Source organism: Zosterops lateralis (genome assembly GCF_965231275.1).
Source record: "Zosterops lateralis genome assembly, chromosome: 22".
Taxonomy (NCBI): domain Eukaryota; kingdom Metazoa; phylum Chordata; class Aves; order Passeriformes; family Zosteropidae; genus Zosterops; species Zosterops lateralis.
In genome coordinates this window covers 1,426,232-1,439,995 of record NC_139782.1, presented here as the reverse complement: position 1 = coordinate 1,439,995, position 13,764 = coordinate 1,426,232, and the positions used below count along the sequence as shown (strand labels likewise).

Here is a 13,764-nt window from a genome sequence, read left to right as displayed (position 1 = left end):
GAAAAATCTAGCTGACTCAGGAAAATCAAATACCTGGCATGAAGTGGGGACAGAAAATGGTCGTCACAGAATGGACAGGCTCACCAGGAGAGGGAGAGTTGCTCACAGCCACAGCTTTCTCCCTCTCTTCTCCCAGTAAGACTGGTATTGGTACAGCAGTCATTCCCAAAAGTGAAAGCTTTCTTGAAGAACAGAACCAAGTAATGTTGCCATGGAAGAATTAATGTGAGAGTTCTTTATAGACACAGCAGTCATAACTTTGCTGGTTATTTTTTAAGGCTCTGTTTGCAATTAAAGATCTGGGAGGTGATCAGCTCTCCTTTCTCATCACAGGGGAATACTGAAGTATTTTTAGGAGAATGTGTTACTTTTTAGAAAATCCCGGGGTGATGAATCTTAAAATGTATAAACTTATGATTTTGAAATATTTGAACACAGTTCAGGCTGTTGCTTCATGCGAGCTCCAGGCAAATCCCAAATCTGCTTGCATGCCTTCAGTCACTGAAGATATATGAAGCTACAGAATTTACCCCCAGGCAAACTGCACTGCTTGGGCTGCACAGACCATAAAGAACATGAGAATGTGACTGGAGCTTTTTGTGTTTGGAGTCCAAGAGCCTGAGCACTGTGCAGTATTGTGGGGAGAGATAAAATAATTGGATGCAGATGGCCAGCTGGGTGTCTGGTAGGGTGGAGGATGTTTTAAACAAAAAATCAGATCCAGTGAAAGCTGAAAAAGAAGGTGGTGGAAGCAGAAGTGCATTGACAGCTCTGTGGGCTCAAAGCTGAGTCTTTGACCTGCTGTTCTGCCTGGACTTGCTGACCTGCGGGATGAGCTCCCAGCAGCCAGGCAGGTTTCTAACACAAGGATTATTGGCTAAAGAAAGAGGCTCTGGCTCTCTGAATAAATTTATGGTGCTTGAGAGCCAGTTTTTCCATTTTCTGAGTGGCCGTAAGCAATTTTTCCAGCTAGCAAAGATTACCTCTGGATATCATGATGGTAATTGGAGATAGCAATTAATATGTGTAAATTGTTAATGTGATGCTTGCTTAGAGCTAGCAACCCCATTTCCTGGCATGAGATTGGAAAAAGGAATTTCAATTCTGGCCTTGTATCACTTATTTTTTCTATTTTAAACCTTTTTGTCATCCAGGCTCCTGCCACTGCACTGCTGGTGTAAGAGACCCTTAAAATATCTGTTTAAATATCATTTGAAGGGAGTGTGTGTGAAGATAAATCCTGGTTGGAAACCTCCCTAACCTCTTTAAGGATGGAAGGAGGGGAAAGCTGGGATAGAGAAATATTACTGGAGAGAGTATGTCCTGCGTATCCTTAAATAGTTGCTGGATATCTCCAAGCCCAGCTGGACTCTGACACAAACAGTCAGGACTTCCCAAGATATTGATACTCTGTGATGGCTCCTGGGGCTGGTAATGGGATACAGGAGCCTTCAGGTGCAGGTCACCAGTCCCTGCCCAGGGCACTCTGGCTGTGCCTGCCAGATGGCTGCTGCCTTTTGTTTCTCACAAGGGGAATCCAGCAAAAGCCCTGTTTTGTCCAGCAAGGCACAGAAGAAAGCCAAGGATCCTGTTTTATGAATGGTTGTCACCTTTTTAAATGTAGTTCCTCGAGCTGAATTAAAACATTCTGTAATTAACGTGACATGTCTGCTATGACACAATTAGCTCGACAAACCTGGATGTGCAGCTTTGTTAACATCTGTCTTTTTCCAGAAAAGCTCATTTGGCTTAATTTTGGGTTTGCCAATTCTTGCAGTTGTGCTGGAATTCAGTGCAAGTACCTGAATAACACTGAGCTGCTTCCAGTATCAATTATATCTTGTCTGAACACAAAGGTCCATTTAAATGTCATTTCATAAACAAAGCTTGATGACTGTGTGGCCTTTGGACCTGTAATGGATCAAATTAAGGTTTAGCCCTGTGTGGATTTGTGGGAATGACTTTACTGGTGGTTTTAGGCCCAAGATGAGTGGAGCCAGGCTTCCTTCTTGAGTTTCCACAACATCCTCAAGGCTGTGCCTGCCTTCTGCAGGAACAGGAAATTCTGAGGCTGTGTAAGGACTTGGAAGCACCAGAATAATGTTTTATTAGATGAAGGATCTGAGCTGGAGGTCTGCCAGAAGGGTTATTTTATGAGAGGGTCAGGGAGCTTCCATGGGCTCTTCTGTGTTTGAGCGGTTTCCCCAGGCCACGGGAGCAGCACTTCTGTCCTTCTTTAATACTGAAAATTCACATGTGATAAAAATACTCACCTTCCTGATGGGATGGGGCTTTTAATGAAAAACTGCTCTCATCACATGTGTTCAGATACCTGCAGGTTCAGATACCTGCACCTTTCAGATGCAGATTCAAAACCCAGATGGATCTGAATGGCTCCTTGGCTAATTGAATGGCTCCTTGGCTAATTGAAGTTTGCCTCATCTTCCCAGAATTGTAGAAATATTTGGGTTGGAAGGGTCCTTAAAGATCACCCAGTGCCACCCCTGCCATGGGCAGGGACACCTTCCACTATCCCAGGCTGCTCCAAGCCCCGTCCAACCTTGCCTTGGACACTGCCAGGGATCCAGGGGCAGCCACAGCTTCTCTGGGCAGCCTGTGCAAGGGTCTTCCCACTCTCCCAGACAAGAATTTCTTTCTAATTTCCAGAGTAAACTTATTCTCAGTTTGAAGCCATTCCCCCTTGTTCCTCCTACTTCTTTAAGGAAAAAATGTATGATCTTTAATTTTGCTGCATTTAACATAGTTTTCCAGTGTGTAAGACTCCTGTGGAGGTCAGTAACGCTGACCTCTGAATAAACATGGAAAAAGACTATTTCTTAGGGCTGGTACACCAGGAATGTTGCTGTTTCAGTGGTAGATGTGGTCAAGGTTTCAGTCTAGGCTGTAGAAGAAAACAGCCACCTGGGTGTACTCAACTGGAGTGGACACAGCCAAAATATTGACTGTCCTGAGTGTGTGAAGTGCAGAATTTGATGTGATTCAGTGTGGTCAAAGCAAGGATGGGGACTGTGTGTCAGACATGGAGAACTGAAGTATTGCTCCTCTTTCCTCTTTGAATTTGTTTGTAGATACTTGTTTAAAAATACTTAAAATAAAAAATAAAAATGCAGAAGCAATTGTTTAATTGCTAATAAGCTCATTGAACCAAGAAGTGAGTCCAGAAGGAATGATTGAGCTCAGGTACTCCAAAGAGGGTATGGTTTCCACTTTGGCACAAGTGATTATTTGTCCTGATAGCAGAGCAGTTGCCTTAATTAAAACACTGTGCACATACCTGGGCAGCTCTGCTGGGGAATTTGGTTACACAGGACAACAGGATCCTTGTTTGACACGTTTCCCTCACTTTCTCATTCAGGTTTTCTTTCCTCTGCACTACACATCCTTTGTGTATCTCCTTGGAAAAAAATATCCCCCAAACACCGTGCCCTGTTCCTTCTGAATGATGCTGCTGTTCTTCCAGGCTGAGCCCCAGATATCCTTCTTTTTTTCTTTCCAATTTACACTGAGGGTGGTCTCACTCCTGAGTACCCAGAGCCACCAGAAGAGATGGCTGAGAGCTGATCTGGGGGAACAAGGTGCATTAGGGCCGGGTGACATTAATGCCTTTAGCTGAAGATACAAGGTGCAGATTGTGTTCTGCATGTGACCTTCCAGTGCTCAGAGTGGGAAAAGGTTGTGTCAGAACAAAGGTGGGAGTCCAGTCTTTGCCTGTAAAAGACCCTCATCCTCCAGTGTTTGCATCACAGTGACATTGATTTGAAGTGCGGTGATGAATGGAATAAAATCACTGCTTTGGCCTTTCAGTTTGGCCTGAGGAGTAGCTTAATTCTTGTATTTCTAAATTTAAGTCAAAAATTCCACATGTAATGAGTGCTGTAGATAAGTGCTCAGGCACCTGAGTGAGTTTTGGCTCCTCAGTTAACATAGAACAGCCTTAACAAGAAAAATTAGCAATGCAAATCCACTGTTTGAGGTTGAAAACTGAGAGCATCAGTTACCTTTGCTGGGATCAGAAGATGAATTGAATCCTGCAAGAGTCTGAATGTGCACAACAGTAACTTAAATGTTTTAGTAAGATTCAGTACTTGACTTGGAAAAGAATCCAAAGAACCTAAATTCAGAAGGAGTCACAGTCTCACGAACATAAAGCTGAAGTCTTTAAAGCTGCAAATTACTTCGTTCAAATTACTGCCTGTGCCTTGTAAGCAGTTTTCAAGAGTAGAAGAGGAAAGGCAGTGTGCATAAACTGTAAATTCATTCTTAGGAAGTGCAGTTGATGTAATAAATGGTATAAAAATATAAATGGTATTACATTCTTGGGGTAACCGTGCCACACTTGGGCGCTTTTCCAATAATTAGAATTACACGAGTAGTTCCATCAGCTGGAATATGTGTTCTTTTTATAAATATTGTAGAAATTTTCCAATATTTCCAAGCTAGATGAGTGGATTTTCTTCTGTTTTATTCTGAAAGACGAGAAGGGGAAAAGAATAGATTGCCTGAAGTCCTGTGGAGTGTCTGTACCAAGGAGACAGGGGATATACAGCTTGTTTTACAATGGAGGGTTATAATACAGTGCAGTATTATGTTCTAGTAAGTGTGTGATATAATGCAGTCACTGTTATGGCTGTAGGAATAACCACAGCCCTCAGAAACTGGGAGACCCTGGACATGGATATTTGTTACCAAATCATCCACAGATAAGTTTAGTTCAATAGATTGCATCTTAAAAAAACAACGGGTTACAAGTTCCTTCTAGTCAATATGGGATTGTGCTCTGAGCCCTGCAGAAACCCCACACCAGGCATGTGCTGTTCTTACAAGAAAATTAAATCTAAAAGTTACTTGTGTGGGTTTTTTTATAAGGGTTGTAAATTCAGCCTTTCTGCAGGGGAATCAGTTCAGCCTCGGGTTTGGGGTTTCTTGTGAGGAGGCTTTGTGTGGATATTTGGGGTTGAAGGATTGCACAGCAAGGCCTCTCGTGCTCCCTTTCCACATGTGTAGTGTAGGCTGTTCCCAAAGAAACAGAGTGGAAACAGAGGCTTGGGAAAAGCCACTTCCCCCCAGTTGTGTTTTCATCACTTTACTCATCCCAAAGGCAGGTCAGAGCCAGGAGAGTCTGCTCCTGGACATTTCTCTGTGCTGATGGGCTGCTGGCCAAGGGATGTGTTCCACTGGTCCCGTCTGGATGGAGCTCCCAGTGCTGGGCTGCCTGTGCTGTGTCTGAAGCTGAAACAGGCAGGTTGAGTTGCTGTCAGCCTGAAGAGTCAGCCCAAAATTAATGGTTAATGGGGAGAAGAAGGAAAGGACAGAGGGGAACCAGATGTGCTCACAGACACAGATACATCATTTTACCTACCTGGTGTCACCACACTGCTGATCTGGATCAGCTCTGGGAAGTATTTGGGTTGTCTGATCTCAGCAAAAGGAAGAATTTCCCTAAAAGCTGCTGCTGCTTGTCCACTTCTGTTTACCCGGGAATTTGTTGTGGTTTTGAGGCCTCTTCAGCCAGGCCTGCAGGTACCAAAGGATGAACTCCCATGAGAGCCCTGGGTGGGTTAAATCCTGAACTGCCCTGCTCTTGGTCTGGGCTCTGCAGTTCTCACTCATGGCCACATTACAGTCTGTAGAGTACCAAAATAAAAACACTCAAATGAATATTTCAGCTTTTTCAGTGCTTTACCAACCATGTCTTGGTTTGCCTCTGATTTTTAAGGATTGATTGTTTGGGCCAGTGTTGCATCATTTGCTGGTCACACCTTAGAGCCCTGGACTGGTTTGGGTTGGAGGGACCTTAAAGCCCATCCAGTGCCCCCCCTGCCATGGCAGAGACACCTTCCACTATCCCAGGGTGCTCCAGGTCCAGTCCAGTGTTGCCTTGGTCACTTCCAGGGATGAGGCAGCCACAGTTTGCTTTTTTCATTTCCATTTAGGTTTTTTTTTTTTTTTTTTTTTAATCTTTTGTAATCACATTGGTTTATGTGTGCCCTGCTCACTCTGATTGTCATCCTCTGTATGTTCCTGCCTTGTACTTGGAATTAGGAATGTTTTTGTTCCAGGCAGTTTGATCACTTCTGTCCCATCTAGTGCATTAAAATAGTTTTGGGGCTGTTGCACTCCAAATTTGTTTTTTATCCTATAGGCTTCTTTTCTTTGAAATGATGCTAATCCATTCACTGAATTAATGGCTTGAAGAGAAGAAAGCACATTTCCATGTTTTCTTTATTCCTCCCTCCCCTTTTCATTTTTGAGTTGTGAATTCATCACTTCTATTCCTCCCTCCCCTTTTCATTTTTGAGTTGTGAATTCATCACTTCATGATTAATTTTGCCCTTGATTGCCTTTTGTCCTCGTGTTCTCAGTCAAGTTTTCATCTCTATGATGTGGAGTGGAATGTAGAAGAGATTCCACACTGCTTATTTCTTTCTTGTTATATTAGCACATCATTACCAATCTATTCAAGAACTTCCCAGCTGTCCTGTGCTCCCGTTGTATTGTTAGGAAAGGGCATTTTGCATTAGTCCATTTCTCTTGCAGTGAAATCTGGGTTGTCTTTCCAGCAGGAAAAACACCATGCACTGATTGCTTAATGACAACAACTGCAGGAATGATTGTTGATGGTCCCTGGGATGGACTGGGCACAGGGCTGCACATTTCCCGAGGTGTGTGCAGGGAGATGTACTCTCATGTCCCTGCAGGGTATCACAGCCCCTCTGCCACAGTGAAGCAGAGCTCAGCTTTGTCCATGTGCAGGGCAGGGAGGCAGTGGGGGTCCTGGATCCATGGAAAGTTGTGGAGGATGCTGGAGGTGTGTTGGATTTGACACAGACACGTTTATTCTCATTAGCCAGCGTGGTCATGCTTGGCTACGGGCCTGGAAACTGCTCTGAGCTTGACCCAGAGTGGGAGCTTGGGAAAGCTCACTGCAGCCTCTGGATGGCAGATTCCTTTAGCAGCTCCCTCATTCCCACTCCTCTGTAAATATTTACCTTTATCCATCAGCCCTGGCCAGTTGCTTCCCTGGCCAGCCTTGGCACAGAGTGAACGTGGAGTGTGTGTGTATTGAAGTGTGCTGGACCACACCAGTGGTTTGGTAATTAAATCTGCAATTATTCCAGAGGGGAGCATAGGGGTGTGTTGTGAGTGAAGTGATTTCTTGAGGAGTTTTGGTTTTTAGATGGATGTGGGCTATTAATAACAAAATCTGTTCTGAGGGGTGCCAGTACCTTTCAACCCTAACATGTTGCCCTCTCTCCTCTCCCTGTTGTTTCCTCCCACCCCACAGGTCCCGAGCCTGTGTGAAGATCTCCTCTCCTCTGTGGATCAGCCCTTGAAGATTGCACGAGACAAGGTGGTAGGGAAAGATTATCTATTGTGTGACTACAACAGAGATGGGGACTCGTACAGGTGAGTTCCCAGCCAGAGCTGGGGCTGGCTGCTGCTCTGTAAATGACATCCATGTGCAGGTCTTGCAAGTCCTTCTTCTTATTTTCAGCCAAAAAAAATGAGTCATTTAAAGATTTAGAGTCTAAAATGTGCTGTTGTTATCTTGCTAAAGCGGGGTGACTGATGTATTTCTCTTTGTTTCCTGTATTCTGGATTAAAACCAGTCAGTTCTCTAGCAGAAATGGCCTTGATAGGAAATTAGACCACTGCAAGGTTATAAAATCTCTGGAATGGATAATGACAGAAAAGAGATGATGCAAGCCATGGATTTAAACAAAATCATCTTCAGCTTGTACAAAACAGGGTGGATTTGCCAGCTGGGAAAGGCTCTTTCACTCGTGTTTTGCAAAGAATTAACTGATTTTGGACTCAGTGTCATTAGTTCTGTTTGAAAATCTTGGCTCAAGTTTTTACCATAAAAAAGGAATCCTCGTCTCCCAAAATAGGTGGTTTATTCTGAGGACTGTGGACAAAAACTATGAAAATATTCAAACCCTATAAGCTGTATATAATAACAATATAATTAATTTTGAAGTAGGAGGGGCTGTAATACTGGAATGGTGCAATCAGGTTTCAGTGTTTTGGCTGCCACATTGAACAGTCTCTCTTTTAATGTGTTTTCCTCTACCTTGCCATTAGGATGATGTTTTTGATTTATGTTTAAATCATCCCTTCCCTTTCTCACATTGCCTGACTTCCCTTAATGGCTATAGTGACAGTGGTGTAGTTCCAGATATTTAATTTAAGAATCATGAGTTTACAGTCCAGGAACCTTTGGGACTCCTGCAGCACTTTTATTCTTTCCCTCAACAAAGGGTGCTGGGCTGTGAGGTAACAATGCCATTTATCTCCTGAATTAGGAGCTCAGCCATCCTGCTGCTTCTGGGGATGATTCTGAGCCTTCCACTTGTCTCTTCTTGTAGTTTCAGTGTCATAATTTACATTTTAGGCTTGGAATTATCTCCAGGAAGAATCTCACTTTGCTCTGATTTGATGTAGTGTTTTACATTCATCTGGCCAGAATGTTTCAAGAATTGTGTTTCAAGGTGGAATTTCAGAAAATATTTTTTAACAAATCTTTTTTCTTTGGCTCAGGCATCACTGCAGAAGCAGGTGAGCTTGTAAAGGATCTGAGATGAATTGGTTCAGTTGCTCTGAGTTGCAGGAAAGGTCCCTCTCTAATGTGAAGCACATCTGTGTGTGGATGATTTACACAGAGAACATGCTGAGATTCATTTTGTCCTAGAAACAGGAGATGGAGAATGAGAGTGGATGCAGAGTTTGACAGTGCCTCTGGATTGTGGCTGAGTGTAAATCCTCATGCCTTGTTTAAAATACAACCTATTGAGGGGGCCAGCAAGTGAGCAGGACCCAAAGGTGTCATTCATGTTCTTTAGGGTACTAACCTCATATTTAGGAACTATTCCAACTTTCTACAGAAGAGCCTGGTGCCTTGTAAGAGCATTTTGCATTAATTTTGTGTGCCCCAGCTGGTCAGATCCACATGAGCAACTACTTGCATTTCATCAGTTCTGAATTAGTAAATAAAATAGGAGTTTAGAGCTTCTGCCCCCCATGAGATGCACCCATGCAGCTGCAGCCCCTCTGGCAGATGCAGGAGGAGGGATTAAATCCTGAATTTCTTGTGGATCTTTCAAGAGATGTTTTCTCCCTGAAGTGATGTTTCTTGCAGCCCCTTTGCATCCTGCTCAGGCTGTTGACATGGACATCAGTCACCAGGGACACAGGGAACTGGGAAAGGCACTGCTTAGACAGTAATGGGACATTGTGCTATCACTAATAACCTCTGTGTTTAATTAGGGCACACAGCAGCCCTTCCTCTAAGGTCAGTGTCACTCTTGCCTCTGAAATTTGCTCCATCTCTTTCTAAGAAGGTATTAAATAGTTACAAGGAAGCAAGAGCAGTTTGGTTTTTAAAATCACTTTGAAATTTTCAGGACTTATTAAGTAATGAGGTTTCAGAAAAGCTCTTTCATTTGTTCCTCTAGAGCAGGCACCATGTGTTAATTGCTGGCATGAAAGAATCCTGTTCCTGAGGCTTTTGATTCAGGCGTTCTGGATTGAAGTGATTCTTCCTTCTGGAATTGATTGGTCCCAGCTCTGATTCATGAAGTAAATTCTTTCCTTCAGCACACAGCAGAAGCCTTTGAAACCCCAGCAGCACTGCCCTGTGCATGTTAATCCCATTCTGTGCCTGTGTCCAGACACTGCTTCATACCTCATAAAATCTGCAGTTGTTACTGGGAAGTGGCTCTTACACTAATTTAATCAATTAGGCCAAGATCTAGGAGGAGTTCACTGGGCTTTTAAAAGCTTTTGATATTTCTACAACCATTTTTCAGAACCACACACTCAATTAGAAGTCCCAGGGAATCTTATTCCCTGCCTGCAACGTGCTGCATCCCCAATTCCTGCTCACTCCAAGCTAAACACCTTTTCTTCTGTATTGGACAGTTGCTAATTGCATTTCTTTTAGCACTAATCCAAGGATTTCAAAGCATTCCGTGGGCAACTGAGCCTCCTTCTCCTTCAGCAGGAGAGGTGGGGCTGGGGAGTCAGACTTTCTCACTGGAAATCCAGGGATTTTTGTAGGGTTGGGTTTTTTGAGTGACTTTACAATTTGACTGGGAATTTGCCTGGAAAAAAAGCTGCTGTGAGAAGTGAATATCCTAATTAGACCATCACAGTTTAGTCTTTCCTTGTTTTTAGACAGGCTTGGTTTGGTCCATTTTGAACATGGATCAGGCTAGAAGGTGGAACTTTGGAGTCTCCTTGGATCTTCCTAAATAGATAACTTTCATTTTCTTCATATTACCAAATCCTGCTTTTGTGAGTCTCACAGGTACTTCTCTGAGTGCTCCTGGAATAAAAGAGGTTTGTGAAGGATATCAAACAGTCATGGAATCCACATGGTGAAGGCAGAGCTTTTATTAATTATTTTTTTTTAATATTAGACTTCAAGGTCCCTGACTTTGTCCATACATTTCCACTCGAAGTGTGTTTGATCACTCTGTTAAATGGAATCCTTATGGGGAATTTGGGGCCAACAACACTGAAACCTGTTAGCTGAAACACAAACCATTCTCTTTTGGGGAAATTAGAGGTCTGACTTTTGAAATTTAAGTGCTTGTCCATCTGTCTTTCTTCAAATAGCCTCCAGTTAAGTGTTTAAATGTGTTGTGAATGCATTTCCACAAAAATAAAAAATACAGGGCTGTGTTAGGAGGGGTTTTTTGTTGGTAAAGCAGCTGCTGGCTCCAACTGGAATGAGATGAAAATGCCACAAGCTGCTGGCTGGGTCTGTTCTGGGTTGCCCCTCAATCCCAGCCCTGCACTGGGGGAAGAGGTTTGGTGTTTGCACTTAGAGCATCTCCCAGTGGTTCTGCAGGAGTTCTCTGCTCACCCTTTGCAGTAGCTGAGCCATTTGGGAGCACCAGGGGGATTTTTATGTGAATCTCTTCCAGATTTCAGAGATTTTAGGTAAAGGAGTGAAGAAAGAGCTGAGAAGGATCCCTGTGTGCAGGGAGGGCTCTGAGCAGGGCCCAGGCTCTGCTCCCTGGGTCCAGCAGTGGCACCAGAGGAACAGGCAGGGGCTGCTCCCTGGGAGGTCCACCTGAATGTGGGGAAGAATTTCTTTACACACTGTGGGACGCAATGCCCAGAGAGGGTGTGGAGTGTCCCTCACTGGAGATATTCCTGACCCATCCGCACACAATCCTGTGCCCTGTGCTGGCCCTGCTGGAGCAGGGAGGTGGCACCAGATGAGCTGCCATGGTCCCTTCCAGCCTGGCCCAGCTGGGATCCTGTGGCTGTTGACTCCTTTCCAAAGCAGCCACATTTTAAGCAGCTGTTTAAAATCACAAAATCCCAGAATCACTGAGGTTGGGAAAACCCTCCAAGACCATCAAGTCAAACCTTGACCAGTCACCACCTTGTCCCCAGCTCAGAGCACTGAGTGCCACATCCAGGCCTTCCCTGGACACCTCCAGGGATGGGCACTCCAAACCTCCCTGGGCAGCCCCTGCCAGTGCCTGAGCACCCTTTCCACGGAGAAATTCCTGCTGATTTCCACCCTGAGCCTCCCCGGCCCAGCCTGAGGCTGTTCCCTCTCCTCCTGTCCCTGTTCCCTGGGAGCAGAGCCTGACCCCCCTGGCTGTCCCCTCCTGTCAGGGAATTGTGCAGAGCCAGGAGGTCCCCCCTGAGCCTCCTTTTCTCCAGGCTGAGCCCCTTTCCCAGCTCCCTCAGCTGCTGCTGGTGCTCCAGCCCCTTCCCCAGCTCTGTTCCCTTCCCTGGACATGCTCCAGCCCCTCCATGTCCTTCTTGTGGTGAGGATCCCAGAACTGGACACAGCCCTGAGATGAGAACCACGACCTGAAAACATCACTTGGGTGGATGTGACAGAACATCTCCACTTTTCCTGGTCTCACCTGTCCTGTCAGATGTGGTTGGGAGGAGTGAAGGGAGCAAAGCAGAGCCTGGGCTTTGTGCTTTGCATCAAACAGGTGTCAGACCCTGAGAAATGGGTGACAAAGGGCTGCTGAGAAAAGGCCTTTCACTTTCCCAGTGCCAGCACTGGGACCTGGTGCTGCAGCCAGGGGCTGGGGAAAGTGAGTGAGGAAAGGGGAGAGAAAGGGTAGAGGTGTCTTTTTTTAATCCAGCAGTGCTATGTATAAGTTGGTTACTCCAAGGGGAAATGAAAAGCAAAATGCAGGTTTCCAGAATGGCAGTTATAAAAGCCTCAAGCAGATGGGCAAAGGGTTCCATTAATCTTTTAATACCAAATCTTTCATTAAGAGTACAAAAATCTCTTCCACACCTGCAGAAATTGTAGTAAAACCTGCAGCTTTACAAACCCTGTTAAATCATTCAAACTGTTCAAAGGGTTTCCTAATGTTATGCTAAAGGTAGAGTTTATTTCAAAGCGGAATAGTGGAGGAAAATGTAGACCTTAATCATAGCCAGCAGTGTTTGGCTCCAATACTGTCAGATCCCAAATAAACTACACAATCGATTTGTATTTGCATGAAAACAATTTTAAATATTTAATGTTCAACAGCTGAAGCCTTGTTGTTGAATATATAAGAAGGAACAGATTGCAACCCAAGAGATATTTTTTTATATAGAAAAACCTGAAGCCAGTGAATGGCCCTGAGTTTTGATGGCTCAGTCTCCCCTTTTTGGCAGTGTTTGAAATGGCTGTGGAAGGTGCAGTTCTTACAGGCAGTTTGCTCTGGGCACCTTTCAGGTTTTTTTGGAAGTTCAGCATTTGTGGATTATGTCAGACTCGTCAATATTAAACATTTCAGAGCCATGGAATCTTGAGCTGGAAGGGACCCCCCAGGACCATCCAGTCCCACTCCTGGCCCTGCACAGACACCCCAACAATCCCTCCCTGTGCACCCCTGGGAGCATTGTCCAAACACTCCTGGCAGCTCTGGCAGCCTCGGGGCCGTGGCCAGGCTCTGTCTCATTGTCTGTTTCTCTTGTCCCCTGCTCTGACTGTCCCTTTCCTTGTCTCCCTTCAGGTCACCGTGGAGCAACAAGTACGACCCTCCCCTGGAGGACGGTGCCATGCCCTCGGCTCGCCTGCGCAAGCTGGAGGTGGAAGCCAACAATGCCTTTGACCAGTACAGAGACTTGTATGTCAGTCCTACCCTCAGAGCCCTGTCTGTCTGTCTGTCTGTCTCTCTGTGTCCCCTGGGGCACAGGGTCTGGCGGGGGGAGGCAGCACTGGGGTTTGTGATGCCAGACGTGATCAAATCTGTCAGCTGGTGCCAAAGGCAGATGCTGAGGTGCTTTCCCACCTCCCTCCCCTTTTAACAGATTGATGCTGTCTCTGTCCTGGCATGACCTGGCTTCTCTTTGATCTCTAAGTTCAGTCTTAAACCATCTGCATTTTCTATTCCCTCAAGGCTGTACTCTTAAAAAATCTCTATGAGCAGCAGCAACTTTCACATCTCTCACTAAAATGACAGGCACTGAACACTGAAATGCAGCAGTTGGACAGGGATTAATGTACTTCTGCTGCAGGATGCTTGTTTCAGGCCCTGTGTTATTAAAGAGGTGTAAAACAAAGGAATTAATAGAGCACATGTGAGATAAATGTAGATCAGGCAGTGGCTGATTCAAAGCAGCAATAGGAGACTGAGTGACTTATCAGTTGAACAAGTTTTCTGTAAATTTGGGCTGTACTGGTCCTGCACTGCCCTTACTTCTGAATCCTTGGGATGTGGTCAGGTTCAGCTGTGGGCTCTGTACTCTCCTAAGCAGTGCTGG

General features: G+C 44.9%; 1 protein-coding gene across 2 annotated transcripts in view; it reads left to right on the top strand.

Moving 5' to 3' along the window:
- CAPZB (capping actin protein of muscle Z-line subunit beta) overlaps window positions 1–13,764 on the top strand; it is a 56,260-nt gene that overhangs the window by 18,595 nt on the left and 23,901 nt on the right. For both annotated transcript variants that reach the window (XM_083876949.1, XM_083876948.1), the window contains exons 3-4: window positions 7,307–7,428; window positions 13,014–13,127. In XM_083876949.1, coding sequence (XP_083733075.1) covers window positions 7,307–7,428; window positions 13,014–13,127 — 236 coding nt within the window. The remainder of the gene's footprint in view (window positions 1–7,306; window positions 7,429–13,013; window positions 13,128–13,764) is intronic.